At 42.6% G+C, this 17,235-nt stretch overlaps 1 protein-coding gene across 1 annotated transcript in view; it reads right to left on the reverse strand.

Moving 5' to 3' along the window:
• LOC139409442 (podocan) overlaps positions 1 to 17,235 on the reverse strand; it is a 34,572-nt gene that overhangs the window by 2,627 nt on the left and 14,710 nt on the right. Inside the window, exons 5-12 of the mRNA XM_071154604.1 lie at positions 17,076 to 17,140; positions 9,778 to 9,887; positions 8,704 to 8,860; positions 8,330 to 8,445; positions 7,413 to 7,626; positions 6,661 to 6,865; positions 3,501 to 3,739; positions 3,056 to 3,204 (exon numbers count right to left, since the gene is read on the reverse strand). Coding sequence (XP_071010705.1) covers positions 3,056 to 3,204; positions 3,501 to 3,739; positions 6,661 to 6,865; positions 7,413 to 7,626; positions 8,330 to 8,445; positions 8,704 to 8,860; positions 9,778 to 9,887; positions 17,076 to 17,140 — 1,255 coding nt within the window. The remainder of the gene's footprint in view (positions 1 to 3,055; positions 3,205 to 3,500; positions 3,740 to 6,660; positions 6,866 to 7,412; positions 7,627 to 8,329; positions 8,446 to 8,703; positions 8,861 to 9,777; positions 9,888 to 17,075; positions 17,141 to 17,235) is intronic.

Raw genomic sequence — 17,235 nt, forward strand, 5'->3', positions numbered from 1 at the left:
TTGAGGTCAGAGCCTTGTGATGTCCACTCCAATACCTTGACTTTGTTGTCCTTAAGCTATTTTGCCACAACTTTGGAAGTATGCTTGGGGTCATTGTCCATTTGGAAGACCCATTTGCGACCAAGCTTTAACTTCCTGACTGATGTCTTGAGATGTTGCTTCAATATATCCACATAATTGTCCCTCATCATGATGCCATCTATTTTGTGAGGTGCACCAGTCCCTCCTGCAGCAAAGCACTCCCACAACATGATGCTGCCACCCCCGTGCTTCAAGGTTGTGATGGTGTTCTTTGGCTTGCAAGCCTTCCCCTTTTTCCTCCTAACATAATGATGGTCATTATGGCCAAACAGTTCTATTTTTGTTTCATCAGACCAGAGGACATTTCTCCAAAAAGTACAATCTTTGTCCCCATGTGCAGTTGCAAACCATAGTCTGGCTTTTTTATGGAGGTTTTGGAACAGTGGCTTCTTCCTTGCTGAGCGGCCTTTCAGCTTATGTTGATATAGGACTCGATTTACTATAGATAATTTTGTACCTGTTTCCTCTAGCATCTTCACAGGGTCATTTGCTGTTGTTCTGGGATTGATTTGCACTTTTCGCACCAAAGTACGTTCATATCTAGGAGACAGAACGCGTCTCCTTCCTGAGCTGTATGACGGCTGCGTGGTCCCATGGTGTTCATACTTGCGTACTATTGTTTGTACAGATGAACGTGGTACCTTCAGGCGTTTGGAAATTGCTCCCAAGGATGAATTTTTCCATGATGTTAAACAAAGAGACACTGCGTTTGAAGGTAGGCCTTGAAATACAATCACAGTTACACCTCCAATTGACTAAAATGACTGTCAATTAGCCTATCAGAAGCTTCTAAAGCCATGAAATCATTATCTGGAATTTTCCAAGCTGTTTAAAGGCACAGTCAACTTAGTGTATGTAAACTTCTGACCCACTGGAATTGTGATACAATGAATTATAAATTAAATAATCTGTCTGTAAACAATTGCTGGAAAAATTACTTGTGTCATGCTCAAAGTAGATGTCCTAACCGACTTGCCAAAACCATAGTTTTTTAACAAGACATTTGTGGAGTGGTTGAAAAACTAGTTTTAATGACTCCAACCTAAGTGTGTGTAAACTTCCGACTTCAACTGTATATCTACGCACACTCAATGTAAACAGATGCATGCATAAGCTACACACACACAAACAAGCACACAACCCCCCCCCCCCCTCCCCCACTGAACCCATGCAGCATTCCATCCGCTGTAAATTGGCTCAGGCCAGCAGCTCCCACAGCTGTGGAGGGATTTAGAGGAAAAACAAGCGTTTCTAACTGCTGTGATACTTCAGCAGCTGCTGAGGCTGACCCCACAGCATGAAGAGACCAACAGGCTGGAGGACAGAGTGGGCTGGATGAGGTCAGGGCCTGTAAAGTCCTTGAGCTGATAAAAAAGCCTAGAGCAGTCAGTCAGACTCCTGCTGAAAAAAACAGCTGTCTCTAAACCAACCAGACAAACCCTCAGGCCAGCGTCTCACCAATCTTAGATTATTTACTTTCCAAACTGACCACTGGCCAAAATGTCCTGAAATGATTAGTGGTCTAAGATGTAAAGTAATATGATGGAAACTGATACTAACCTGGCTAGCTACATACACCAGTATCTAGCAAGCAGATGAGGAGACAAGGATGTTAATGGTTTAGACTTTTGGGACCCAACCCCGCCCACAGACAAGGAAGAAGTCCGAAGAGGACAGAAGGAAGGAAACTAAGAGAAAACTAGTTGGCAGGTCTGAGCTGTTTTAGTTGGAAATCCAATCATTTCACTTGATTTAATCAATAGTAAAAGCAGCAGAGCATCACAAGCAAGAAACAGAACTAGACACAGAGGGAGTATCCCTAAATCTTTACCACCATCAGTTCTGTTCTATCCTGCAAAAAAACAGATAAACAAGAATTTACACCCAAATGAAACAGTGAATTTTACTTGGTTATCAATGCTGAGTTTTAGAAAAGCACCTGATTAATTTACATAATATACATTTCATACCCCAACCAGATAATTAGGAGAGTTCAGGAAAGTAGATAAATCTGATAGGTACTTTACATTGCGTATATGTGTAGGAGATTTGAATGAGTGCAGTCAACACAGAGGTAAAGCAGAAGGACAACTTGTTCCGTCAGCAGCTCCCTCCTTCTCTGTGTCCGTTACATAAGTCTCCTCAGCACAGCGCAACATAGATCAGGTCCAAACAGAAAATAACCACACGTAAGGATGATGAGGGAACTATCAACCAAATATCCATCAGAGCCCTGGGGCTGCGTCCCAAATGGCATGCTAATTCCATATACAGTACACTACATTTGAGTAGGGCTCGTTTCAAAAGTAGTGCACTATATAGGGAATAGGGTGCCATTGGACGAAGCTTGGGACTCAATAGACTAGGGGCTATGTGGCTCTGTCTTTACAGCTGGCATCAATCAACAGGACTTAGTCACACACTCCCAGTAGAGGATGAATGGTGATGATTTGAGCTGAGTAGAAGGCCAGAAATGTCTCATTCAGAAACAATGCTACAGAAACGGATGGAACAGTGGAGTGGAAAGGAGAACACTGGGCCTCAGAGTTAATGGAAGGGGTCAGGAGTTGAATGACGGTTGAATTGTTGTTATCTAATAAACATAGCAAAGTAAGAGTGAGTGAGTGAGTGAGTGAGTGAGTGAGTGTGTGTGTGTGTGTGTGTGTGTGTGTGTGTGTGTGTGTGTGTGTGTGTGTGTGTGTGTGTGTGTGTGTGTGTGTGTGTGTGTGCGTGCGTGCGTGCGTGCGTGCGTGCGTGCGTGCGTGCGTGCGTGCGTGCGTGCGTGCGTGCGTGCGTGCGTGCGTGCGTGTGTATGGTGATTTGAGAGAGTTTGATTGACACTCGCATTTGATATTGGGACTTGAACTTACTGAACATGAGCTGTGGGTTTGAACTGAGAAATAGGTTCAGGTGCGAGTGTGTTTCTAGTTGTGTCGGTGTGTGTGTGTGCATGCATTAGTGTTTAGTCTCTCACCGTAGGAAGATGCCCTTGATGTTGGGGGTGCCCTCGAAGGCGGTGGCAGGGACAGTGCTAATACGATTGGACTGAAGGTACAGGTACTCCAGAGACTCAGGCAGGTCAGAGGGGACATGGGACAGCTGGTTACTGGACAGGTCCAACGTCTGGACGAACACATCAATCAAATCAATCACCTTGTATTTATTGGGTCCTTCTACACCATCAGAGTGCTAACCAACTACCAACAGTTCCAACAACTGAAGGTCAGAGCCAGCAGCCAGCTTTATCGCACAGAAAACCTGTAGGTTCAGTAAACTGAGAGGAAAGAAGTGGTTGAGGGGATCAGACAGATTGTAATGGTGAGGTGTGTATTGGGGGGGGGGCAACATACATCCTCTCTCTTCCTCTCTACTTCTCCCCTCTCCCCTCCACCTCACACACCCCAATCACCCGGTCTCACCGTCAGAGCGCTGAGCTCCATCCAGGCTCCCTGGTAGATGGAGTTGAGTTTGAGCTGGTTGTGGTTGAGGTGGATCTCCCTGAGCTTGGACATGCCCTGCAGCGCCCCCTCTGGTATGGAGGTCAGCTGGTTGTCCTTCACCCGGAGGACCTGCAGGGAGCGGGGAAGCCCCAGGGGCAGGGAGTGGAGGGCGTTCCCTGACAGGTCCAAGGTCTCCAGCAGACGCAGCTTCCTGAAAGCTGGACGATCAACGCGGTTTCATTAGAATATGTCACAATAGAGATATTTAACCACTGTGGTTACAGTTGAAGTCGGAAGTTTACATACACTTAGGTTGGAGTCATTAAAACTTGTTTTTCAACCACTCAACAAATTTGTTATTAACAAATTATAGTTTTGGCAAGTCGGTTAGGACATCTACTTTGTGCATGAAACAAGTAATTTTTCCAACAATTGTTTACAGACAGATTATTTCACTTATAATTAACTGTATCACAATTCCCGTGGGTCAGAAGTTTACATACACAAAGTTGACTGTGCCTTTAAATAGCTTGGAAAATTCCAGAAAATGATGTCATGGATATAGAAGCTTCTGATAGGCTAATTGACATAAATTTGAGTCAATTGGAGGTGTAACTGTTTTTCAAGGCCTACCTTCAAACTCAGTGCCTCTTTGCTTGACATCATGGGCAAATCGAAAGAAATCAGACAAGACCTCAGAAAAAAATTGTAGACCTCCACAAGTCTGGTTCATCCTTGGGAGCAATTTCCAAACACCTGAAGGTACCACGTTCATCTGTACAAACAATAGTAGGCAAGTATAAACACCATGGGACCACGCAGCCGTCATAGCGCTCAGGAAGAAGACGCGTTCTGTCTCCTCGAGATTAACATACTTTGGTGCGAAAAGCGCAAATCAATCCCAGAACAACAGCAAAGGACCTTGTGAAGATGCTAGAGGAAACAGGTACAAAAGTATTTATATCCACAGTAAAACGAGTCCTATATCGACATAAACTGAAAGGCCGCTCAGCAAGAAAGAAGCCACTGCTCCAAAATCGCCATAAAAAAGCCATACTATGGTTTGCAACTGCACATGGGGACAAAGATTGTACTTTTTGGAGAAATGTCTGATGTCTGATGAAACTAAATTAGAACTGTTTGGCCATAATGACCATCATTATGTTAGGAGGAAAAAGGGGGAGGCTTGCAAGCCGAAGAACACATCCCAACCGTGAAGCACGGGGGTGGCAGCATCATGTTGTGGAGGTGCTTTGCTGCAGGAGGGGCTGGTGCACTTCACAAAATAGATGGCATCATGATGAGGGAAAATTATGAGGACATCTGTCAGGAAGTTAAAGCTTGGTCGCAAATGGGTCTTCCAAATGAACAATGATGCCATGCATACTTCCAAAGTTGTGGCAAAATGGCTTGAGGACAACAAAGTCAAGGGATTGGAGTGGCCAACACAAAACCCTGACCTCACTCCCATAAAAAATGTGTGGGCAGAACTGAAAAAGCGTGTGCGAGCAAGGAGGCCTATAAACCTGACTCAGTTACAACAGCTCTGTCAGGAGGAATGGGCCAAAATTCACCAAACTTATTGTGGGAAGCTTGTAGAAGGCTACCCGAAACGTTAATGTCAGGAATTGTGCAAAACTGAGTTTAAATGTATTTGGCTAAGGTGTATGTAAACTTCCGACTTCAACTGTTTATATCACCTGAGCTGAAATATCAGTTATGATGATGATGAAGACTTTATTTTAATCCATTTCTGTTTCATAATGCATTCCAGTATACATTCTGACATTCATGTAGACAGACATACAGAACATGACAAACATGACAAACAGTACATTGTGCAAGAGTCATCTAACATTAGACATACAGTATTCACATAGACAATTTCTGTACAGCATATAACAAAACACAAAAAAACATTTCCATTCATATACAGTTAATTCGGAAAGTATTCAGACCCCTTGACATGTTCCACATTTTGTTATGTTACAGCCTTATTAAATAATAGTTTCATCAATCTACACACAATACCCCATAATGACAAAGTAAAAACTGTTTTTTAGAAATTTTAGCAAATCTATTACAAATAAAAAACTGAAATTCCTTTTTACGTAAGTATTCAGATACTTTGCTATGAGACTTGAAATTGAGCTCAGGTGCATCCTGTTTCCATATATCAACCTTTAGATGTTTCTACAACTTGGAGTCCACCTGTGGTAAATTCAATTGATTGGATATGATTTGGAAAGGCACACACCTGTCTATAAAAGGGTCCACAGTTGACTGTGCATGTCAGAGCAAAAACCAAGCCATGAGGTCAAAAAATTGTCTGTAGAGCTCCAAGACAGGATTGTGTCGAGGCACAGATCTGGGAAGGGTACCAAAACATGTCTGCAGCACTGAAGGTTCCCAAGAACACAGTGGTCTCCATCATTCTTAAATGGAAGAAGTTTGCAACCACCAAGACTCTTCCTAGAGCTGGCCGCCCGGCCTTGGTCATCGAGGTGTTCAAGAACCAGATAGTCACTCTGACAGAGCTCCAGAGTTCCTCTGTGGAGATGGGAGAATCTTCCAGGAGGACCACCATCTCTGCAGCACTCCACCAATCAGGCCTTGATGGTACAGTGGCCAGGTGGAAGCCACTCCTCAGTAAAAGGCACATGACAGCACACATGGAGTTTGCCAAAAGGCACACTAAAGGCCTCAGACTATGAGAAACAAGATTCTCTGGTCTGATGAAACCAAGATTGAACCCTTTGGCCTGAATGCCAAGCGTCACGTCTGGAGGAAACCAGACATGGTGGTGGCAGTATCATGCTGTGGAGATGTTTTTCAGCGGCAGGGACTGGGAGACTAGTCTGGATCGAACGGAGCAAAGTACAGAGAGATCCTTGATGAAAACCTGCTCCAGACCTCAGACTGGGGCAAAGGTTTACCATCCAACAGGACAACGACCCTACACACAAAGTTAAGTCAACACAATCTCTGAATGTCCTTGAGTGGCCCTGCCAGAGCCCGGACTTGAACCCGGTCAAACAACTCTGGAGAGACCTGAAAATAATCAAGGGTTCTGAATACTTTCCGAATGCACTGTATATAGGTGAAAGACTTATGTTCCACGTAGGATTAACAGGTGTACCTTCTCGGTGCAGCTTGGGGCTAATGAGGCGGTTGTAGCTGAGGTTGAGCTCGGTCAGGGTGTAAAGCATCACCAGGTCATTGCGTCCAATCTCGTTGATGCCGTTGTGAAGCAGCATAAGGGTCTTGGCTCGGCGGGGGAGACCCCTGGGGACACGCTCCAGCTGGTTGTTGTACATGTGGAGGGTGTGTAGCTTCTTCAGGCCCTGGGGAGAAGAGAAAACTATTTTTGTGAACAATTTAACGTTATTGTAAGCGCATCTCATTGCACATTTCACATTTCTCATAAATCATTTAACATATACACAAATTATGATAATCATAACATCAAAACAATTGTGCCTGACACTCTGTGGTGGTTCAACCTGACCAAACTAACCATCAGATCAAGCTATATAGCCATCTATCATATTTTTCATGGTCCTTTGAGCTAGATACGGTGTATCTATCCACAGTATAAGATTTAACCAGTTGAATAAAAAAGTCAACATTTAGATTTCCGTCTAAATAGACATACCCAAACATAATTATTTTTCATGAGATGGCCATTAACAATAAATGGTCATGTTGCATACTTTTTGAAAGGTCTGGTTCTCACCTTTCTTGGTACAAATAGTTGTACTCACTTATGAAGACACAAGCACAAATACATAGTAGAAATATATATATATTTTTATATTCAACAAAAGTGGGGCAATAGGGCCATATGGGGGACTTAAGTAACCCAAGTACTCAGCAATGCTGTAGGCATACATGGAATGCAGCTTGGTGTATGGAGCGGGAGCGTAGCTGATTGTTGTGCAGCAGTAGGTACTCCAGGTTACGGCAGGCTATGAGGGCATCGCCAGGGATACTGCGGATGTTGTTCTTCTCTAGGTGTAGCAGTATCAGACCTCGAGGCAGACCCTGAGGAACCACACTCAGGTTGTTGTTGGACAGGTCCAGATACTCCAGCTTGGTCAACTGGCTGAGAGGGGAGAAGAGAGGGTGATGTTATCTTTGATAAAGTGATAACCTAACCTCTTCTCTATCTTTAAAGGTCATCTTTCCATGAATAGACAAATCTCACTTTTCACCTCCCATTTTTATATTTTCTCAGAATGTACCAGCTCAACCTAATATCTCACCATGGGCCTCTCTCTCTCTCCCCATCTCTCTCTCTCTCCATCTCTCTCTCTCCCCATCTCTCTCTCTCCATCTCTCTCTCTCCATCTCTCTCTCTCCATCTCTCTCTCTCTCTCCCCATCTCTCTCTCTCCCCATCTCTCTCTCTCTCTACAATACCATTGTCCCTGCCTGTTTCATTACATAATCAATGTCCCTCCCTGTTTCATTACATAATCATTGTCCCTCCCTGTTTCAATACAGTATCATTGTCCCTGCCGGTTTCATTACAGTATCATTGTCCCTGTCGGTTTCATTACAGTATGATTCCCCTGCCTGTTTCATTTTGCAGTGTCATTGCCCCAGCTTTACATTGGCGTGTGTTGTAAAGTCTATAGGTCTTTGTTTTTCATCAATACCCTCAGTAATAATGTAATAGGTGGCCTCGGATATATTGAATCGTAGAAGAAGACTTTGCTCAGGTGGACTTAATGGCTCTGTTGTGTTTTTGTGTTTGTCTGTAAGTCTGAGTATCATACACATTGACAGTAAATGGTACTACAGTACCTGAAGGTCTCGTTGTCCATGCCTTCGTTGCTAAGCAGGTTGTTCTGTAGGTAGAGCTCTCTGAGCTGGGTCAGGCTATCAAACGCCCCTGACGGGATCTTCTCCAGCATGTTGTTCTGTTATACCAAGAAGACACACACAATCATCATCACTTATGATTATCACAGACACTTGTCAATATTTTTGTTTCCTCTTCTCCTTTAATCCCCCTCCTCAATTCCCACTAACATGGAAGGTGTGGAGAAGACGGGAGGAGAGAACGAGTAATCGAGGAAATTGAGAAAGAGCCTCAAATGAGTGGCTGTATGTATGTGGAGTGTGCTGTTCTGACGCGTCTTAATTGTCTAAGGTCGGGTACTCTGTACATACAATACCTTTAGATGTAGGCGGTAGAGAGCAGAGGGCAGGTTCCTAGGGACGTAGCGGAGGAAGTTACTGGACATGATGAGAACCTCTAGGCTGTCAGAACCGTTAAACATGTTCTCTGGTAGCCCTGCATCTGTCAGTTTGTTGTTATGGAGATACACTGACCTGGGGTGGAGTTAGGACACAGGGGAGAAAGCATGTTATTAGTGGTTAAATGTGTTATGCTATGAAAGAAGCAAGGTAATTAAAGGCAATATAACAATATAACACCTATAGAAACATCAAATCAAATTGTATTTGTCACATGCGGCAAATTTAACAGGTGTAGGCCGTACAGTTAAATGCTTACTTACAAGCCTTTAACCAACAATGCAGTTTTAAGAAAAATACGTTAAAAAATAAGAAATAAAGTAAGAAATAATTAATGGGGAGCAGTAAAATAACAATAGCGAGGCTATATACAGGGTGTACAGGTACAGAGTCAATGTGCGGGGGCACCGGTTAGTCGAGGTAATTGAGGTAATATATACATGTGGACAGAGTTATTAAAGTGACTTATGCATAGATAATAACTGAGAGTAGCAGCAACATAAAAGGGGGTGGGGGACAATGCAAGTAGTCTGGGTAGCCATTTGTTTAGATGTCCAGTAGTCTTATGGCTTGGGGGTAGAAGCTGTTTAGAAGCCTCTTGGACCTAGACTTGACGCTTCCGTACCACTTGTCGTGCAGTAGCAGAGAGAACAGTCTATGACTAGGGTTGCTGGAGTCTTTGACAATATTTAAGGTCTTCCTCTGACACCGTCTGGGATAGAGGTCCCGGATGGCAGGAAGCTTGATGTACTGGGCTGTACGCATTACTCTCTGTAGTGCCTTGAGGATGGACGCCGAGCAGTTGCCATACCAGGCAGTGATGCAACCAGCTCTCGGCTGTGCTTCCCTTTGTAGTCTGTAATAGTTGAATAAGACCTTTCTACTGTGAGAATGTAATGTAATCTACTGTGAGAATGTAATCCTCCTACAAAAAAACCTCCCACCAACAAACAAACAAACAAACAAACAAACACAGACAGACAGACACTTACTTCAGTCCTGGCTTCTGGCCAAATGTGTACGGGTAGATCTTTGTGAGTGAATTTGCGGCAAAATCAGCACTGACCAGTGAGGGAGGCAGGTGTCTGGGTGCTGTGGTGAGCTGGGAGGGAAAAAGACAGGAAGAGAGAGAGAGAGAGAGAGAGAGATACTCTCTTCATTTCTTTTCTACTGTTGTACTGACCACTGGCAGTAAGGGTTAATTTACATTCCTTCAGAAAGTATTCACACCACTTTACATTTAGCTGTGTACAAGCCTGAATTTAAAAAGGATTAAATTGAGATTGTTTGTCACTGGCCGACACACAATACCCCATAATGTCAAAGTGAAATAGTGTTTTTTGACATTTTTACAAATTCATTAATAATGTAAAGCTGGAAAGTATTCAACCCCTTTGTTATGGCAAGCCTAAATATGTTCAGAAGTAAGAATGCGCTGAACAAGTCACATAATAAGTTCCATGGACTCTGTGTGCAATAACAGTGTAAACGACTACCATCTCTGTACACCACACATACAATTGTGTGTAAGGTCCCTCAGTCGAACATTGACTTTCAAACACAGATTCAACCACAAAGACCAGGTTTTCCAACGCACCTATTGGTAGATGGACTTTTTTTAAAGCAAACATTGAATATCCCTTTGATCATGATGAAGTTATTAGTTACACTTTAGATTGTGTATCAATACACCCAGTCACCACAAAGATACAGGTGTCCTTCCTAACTCAGTTGCCGGAGAGGAAGGAAACCGCTCAGGGATTTCACCATGAGGCCAGTGGTGACTTTAAAACAGTTACAGAGTTTAATGGCTGTGATAGGAGAACATTGAGGACGGATCAACAACATTGCAATTGCTCCAAAATAATAACCTAATTGACAGAGTGAAAAGAAGGAAGCCTGTACAGAATTAAAATTATTCCAAAACATGCATCCTGTTTGCAACAAGCCACTAATGAAATACTGCAAAAAATGTGGTAAAGCAATTCACTTTTTGTCCTGAATACAAAGTGTTATATTTGGAGCAAATCCAATACAACAAATTACTGAGAACCACTCTCAATATTTTCAAGCATACTGGTGGCTGCATCATATTATGTGTATACTTGTAATCGCTAAGGACTGGGGAGATTTTCAGGATAAAAAAGAAACAGAACGTAGCTAAGCACAGGCAAAATCCTTGAGGAAAACCTGGTTCAGTCTGCTTTCCACAAGACACTGGGAGTTGAATTCCCCTTTCAGCAGGACAATAACCCAAAACACAAGGCAAAATCTAAACTGGAGCTGCTTACCAAGAAGACAGTGAATGTTCTGGAGTCATTAAGTTCGTTTTTACTTAAATCTACTTGAAAATCTATGGGTGTCATGACTTCCGCCGAAGTTGGCTCCCCTGCCTGTTCGGGCGGTGCACGGCGGTCGTCGTCGCCGTCCTACTAGCCGCTACCGATCCCTTTTTTGTTTGTCTGTTGGTTTTGTCTTATTAGTTTCACCTGTGTATATTTTGGTTTAATTAGCTTCCCTATATGTAGTAATTTGACCCGCACTTGTTTTGTGCGGGATTATCTTTATGTTACGTGTGTGCATGTGAGGTAGTGGTGGATTGTCTTAATGTTACGTGTGTGCATGTTAGGTAGTGGTGGATTGTCTTAATGTTATGTGTGTGCATGTTAGGTAGTGGTGGATTGTCTTTATGTTACGTGTGTGCATGTGAGGTAGTGATGTATTTTCTTTATGTTACGTGTGTGCATGTTAGGTAGTGGTGGATTGTCTTAATGTTATGTGTGTGCATGTTAGGTAGTGGTGGATTTTCTTAATGTTACGTGTGTGCATGTTAGGTAGTGGTGGATTGTCTTAATGTTACGTGTGTGCATGTTAGGTAGTGGTGGATTGTCTTAATGTTATGTGTGTGCATGTTAGGTAGTGGTGGATTGTCTTAATGTTACGTGTGTGCATGTTAGGTAGTGGTGGATTTTCTTAATGTTACGTGTGTGCATGTTAGGTAGTGGTGGATTGTCTTAATGTTACGTGTGTGCATGTTAGGTAGTGGTGGATTGTCTTTATGTTACGTGTGTTCATGTTAGGTAGTGGTGGATTGTCTTAATGTTACGTGTGTGCATGTTAGGTAGTGGTGGATTGTCTTAATGTTATGTGTGTGCATGTTAGGTAGTGATGTATTGTCTTAATGTTACGTGTGTGCATGTTAGGTAGTGGTGGATTTTCTTAATGTTACGTGTGTGCATGTTAGGTAGTGGTGGATTGTCTTTATGTTACGTGTGTGCATGTTAGGTAGTGGTGGATTGTCTTTATGTTACGTGTGTGCATGTTAGGTAGTGGTGGATTGTCTTTATGTTACGTGTGTGCATGTTAGGTAGTGGTGGATTGTCTTAATGTTACGTGTGTTCATGTTAGGTAGTGGTGGATTGTCTTTATGTTACGTGTGTGCATGTTAGGTAGTGGTGGATTGTCTTAATGTTATGTGTGTGCATGTTAGGTAGTGGTGGATTGTCTTTATGTTACGTGTGTGCATGTTAGGTAGTGGTGGATTGTCTTAATGTTACGTGTGTGCATGTTAGGTAGTGGTGGATTGTCTTAATGTTACGTGTGTGCATGTTAGGTCGTGGTGGATTGTCTTAATGTTACGTGTGTACATGTTAGGTAGTGGTGGATTGTCTTAATGTTAAGTGTGTGCATGTTAGGTAGTGGTGGATTGTCTTAATGTTATGTGTGTGCATGTTAGGTAGTGGTGGATTGTCTTAATGTTACGTGTGTGCATGTTAGGTAGTGGTGGATTGTCTTAATGTTATGTGTGTGCATGTTAGGTAGTGGTGGATTGTCTTAATGTTATGTGTGTGCATGTTAGGTAGTGATGTATTGTCTTAATGTTACGTGTGTGCATGTTAGGTAGTGGTGGATTGTCTTAATGTTACGTGTGTGCATGTTAGGTAGTGGTGGATTGTCTTTATGTTATGTGTGTGCATGTTAGGTAGTGGTGGATTGTCTTAATGTTACGTGTGTGCATGTTAGGTAGTGGTGGATTGTCTTAATGTTACGTGTGTGCATGTTAGGTAGTGGTGGATTGTCTTAATGTTACGTGTGTGCATGTTAGGTAGTGGTGGATTGTCTTTATGTTACGTGTGTGCATGTTAGGTAGTGGTGGATTGTCTTAATGTTACGTGTGTGCATGTTAGGTAGTGGTGGATTGTCTTAATGTTACGTGTGTGCATGTTAGGTAGTGGTGGATTGTCTTAATGTTACGTGTGTTCATGTTAGGTCGTGGTGGATTGTGTGTGCATGTTAGGTCGTGGTGGATTGTCTCTATGCTATGTGTGTGCATGTTAGGTAGTGGTGGATTGTCTTTATGTTACGTGTGTGCATGTTAGGTAGTGGTGGATTGTCTTAATGTTACGTGTGTTCATGTTAGGTAGTGGTGGATTGTGTGTGCATGTTAGGTAGTGGTGGATTGTCTTAATGTTACGTGTGTGCATGTTAGGTAGTGGTGGATTGTCTTAATGTTATGTGTGTGCATGTTAGGTCGTGGTGGATTGTCTTAATGTTACGTGTGTTCATGTTAGGTAGTGGTGGATTGTCTTAATGTTACGTGTGTGCATGTTAGGTCGTGGTGGATTTTATTTTCTTTACTTGACACCCTGTGGTTTTGGGTTGTCTTGTATAGTGTCCTGCACCCTGTATTTTGTTGGGCTTATTATTTTGGTGTGCAAGAGCAAAGCACTTCAACTCAGTTACTCTCTCTCTCTGCGTCTGATTCCTGCACCCACCTAGTCCCGCGTGACAATGGCACTTACCCAGAAAGACTCACAGCTGTAATCGCTGTCAAAGGTGTTTCTACAAAGTATTGACTCAGGGGTGTGAATACTTAGATAAATTAGATATTTCTGTATTTCATTTTCAGTAAATTTTCAAAAATGTCCCATACGTCAACAGGAAGTTATTGCATTGTTGGCATACAGTGCATTCAGAAAGTACTCAGATCCCTTGACTTTTTCCACATTTTGTTACATTACAGCCTTATTCTAAAATGTATTACATTACATGTTTTCCTCATCAATTTTCACACAATTCACTATATTGACAAAATTAAACAGGTTTTTAGAAATGTTGTGTTCAGACCCTTTGCTATGAGACTCGAAATTGACCTCAGATGCATCCGGATTCCATTTATCATCCTTGAGATGTTTATACAACTTGAGTCCAACTGTGGTAAATGCAATTGTTTTGACATGATTTGGAAAGGCACACACCTGTCTATATAAAGTCCCACAGTTGACAGTGCATGTCAGAACAAAAAACAAGTAATTAGGTTGAAGGAACTGTCCATAGAGCTCCATGTCAGGATTGTGTCGAGGCACAGATCTGGGGAAGGGTACCAAAACATTTCTGCAGAATTGAAGGTCCCCAAGAACACAGTGTCAGCCGTCATTCTTAAATGGAAGAAGTTTGAAACCACCAAACCTCTTCCTAGAGCTGGCTGCCCGGCCAAACTGAGCAATACGGGGAGAAGGGCATTGGTCAGGGAGGTGACCAAGAACCCAATGGTCACTCTGACTAAGCTCCAGAGTTCGTCTGTGGAGATGGGAGAACCTTCCAGAAGGACAACCATCTCGGCAGCACTCCAACAATCAGGCCTTTATAGTAGAGTGGCCAGATGGAAGCCACTCCTCAGTAAAAGGCACATGACAGCCCGCTTGGAGTTTGCCAAAAGGCACCTAAAGACTCTCAGACCATGAGAAACAAGATTCTCTGGTCTGATGAAACCAAGATTGAACTCTTTGGCCTGAATGCCAAGCGTCACGTCTGGAAGAAACCTGGCAGCATCTGTATGGTGAAGCATGGTAGTGGCAGCATCATGCTGTGGGGATGTTTTTCAGCGGTAAGGACTGGGAGACTAGTCGGGATCGAGGGAAAGATGAATGGAACAAAGTACAGAGAGATCCTTGATGAAAACCCAGACCTAGTCAGGACTTGAACCCAATTGAACATCTCTGGAAAGACTTGAAAATAGCTGTGCAGCGACGCTCCCCATCCAACTTGACAGAGCTTGAGAGGATCTGCAGAAAAGAATGGGGGAAACTCCCCGAATACAGGTGTGCCATGCTTGTAGCGTCACACCCAAGAAGACTTGAGGCTGTAATCGCTGCCAAAGGTGCTTCAACAAAGTACTGAGTAAACAGTCTGAATACTTATGTAAATGTAATATATATATTTTTTGATATTTTTAAATTGTGCAAAAATGTCTAAAAACCTTTTTTTGCTTTGTCATAATGGGGTATTGTGTGTAGATTGATTAGGGGGGAAATGATTTAATCTATTTAAAATAACGTAACAAAATGTGGAGGGGTCTGAATACTTTCCGAATGCACTGTATGACTGTGGCAGGCTTTACTCTCCCCTCATCTAAAACAGGGTAAAACTCCTTTCAGTCACTCCTCTGAATATTTTATCAACTATTAGAAATGTAGTAACAGAGAGAGAATACAGAAATAGGAGTAACTGCTACAGTAGTAGCAAGCTTAACGTTAGTGTTACATGGCTTTATATCTGCTCCCCTATCAACATGCTTTTATGGATTAAAGAAACATGGGTTTCTTTTAGGCTTAGTGAGCACTTTAAAATCCCCCTTTCTTTCTGTTTCTCTCCCTTTCTCCATCTCTCCACCTCCCCCTCTCCCTTTCTCTCCCTTTCTCTCCCTTTCTCGCTCCCTCCCTCGCTCCCTCCCTCTCCCCCTCACTCTCTCTCTCCCTCACCCCTCTCTCGCACAGTCAAAAATGACTGTATGCCACAGCGACATTTTAGATCTGACCAGCTGGCATGGATACACTGGAAGTGATTACAACCATAAGTGGGCACACACTGGGTGAGAAGAGAATGGATATCGCCTGGTTGAATGTCTGCCACCTTTCCTTCTGGCAACAGCAGCACTGCTGGCAAACATACAGCATCACAACATAAAATAATATATTAGACATTTCACACAGAATTGTACTTTGACACACTAAGAATAGGAGATCCTGGGTGGAAGATCCAAGTATGGAAGGGAAAGGAAAATGTTAATTCTAGAACCAACAAAAGCACGAGTTTAAAATTCCATTTTTGAACGGGTATTTCAGCCATTTGGTTATTTTGCGGTTTTGTTCAGAAAGCAATTACTCTTTGGAGGGAGATATTGTGTTATGGCTCTAGCCCGGGTCATTACATATTTGTATTGCTGAATTCTTGTGGATGTAGGACTTTGGTTGTCCCAACCTGGAGATCATCCAAGCCCACTCAGTATGGTTTGTATTGCTCAAAGTAAAACTTTAAAACTGTTTTTTTCTTATTATGATTCCTAGAGTAGAACCAAGTGGAGGTGTGAAGATGGTTTCAGAGACCTCCATGGTGACCCTAGCAGCACTTTTAATGAGCAGGGCACACTATACTGTGTGCTACTCTCTCCTGGGAGTTCTGATTATGTATGATTACCACAAGTGAAAACGGTAAAACTTTAATTGGATAGTTCATCTGTAGATGCTCTAAAGACTATCTACTAATCCTAACCCTTATCCTAATCCTAACTCTAACCCTTATCCTAATCCATCTGTAGATGCACAAGTGAAAACGGTAAAACTTTAGATTGGATAGTTCATCTGTAGATGCTCTAAAGACTATCTACTAATCCTAACCCTTATCCTAATCCTAACTCTAACCCTTATCCTAATCCATCTGTAGATGCTCTACAGACTATCTACTAACCCTAACCCTTATCCTAATCCATCTGTAGATGCTCTACAAGACTATCTACTAACCCTAACCCTTATCCTAATCCTAACCCTAGCCCGTCTTTACCTTTACCCTAACCCTTATCCTAATCCTAACTCTAACCCTTATCCTAATCCATCTGTAGATGCTCTACAGACTATCTACTAACCCTAACCCTTATCCTAATCCATCTGTAGATGCTCTACAAGACTATCTACTAACCCTAACCCTTATCCTAATCCTAACCCTAGCCCCAGTCTTTACCTTTACCCTAACCCTTATTCTAAACCTAACCCTAACCTTAGCAAGCAGTTACTTATCAGCAGATAGTTTGTTGATAGTATGACCATCTGTAGAGCATCTACAGATGGGAAATCCGGACTATTCAAATAAAGTGTGACCGTGAAAAGGAACTGAAGAATGTTTACATAGGCCCAAATGAACCAGATTCAAGTTCTGTAACAGTGAGGGAAGAATAGTGATTTGTTTTATCTGAAGGCGAAGGTCTGTGTTTACGACTGTGTTTATAATGACGCACCTTGTTATTGGCCAAGTACAAGTAGGTCAGCTGTTCCAGCACTGTAAACCCTTCATCTTCAAGGCCTGAAAACACACACACATGCACACACACACACATAAACACACACGCAAACTAAGTGGAACATGAATATAGAACATGTTATTCAGCCTTCAACCCA

Source organism: Oncorhynchus clarkii, chromosome 5 (genome assembly GCF_045791955.1).
Source record: "Oncorhynchus clarkii lewisi isolate Uvic-CL-2024 chromosome 5, UVic_Ocla_1.0, whole genome shotgun sequence".
NCBI lineage: Eukaryota > Metazoa > Chordata > Actinopteri > Salmoniformes > Salmonidae > Oncorhynchus > Oncorhynchus clarkii.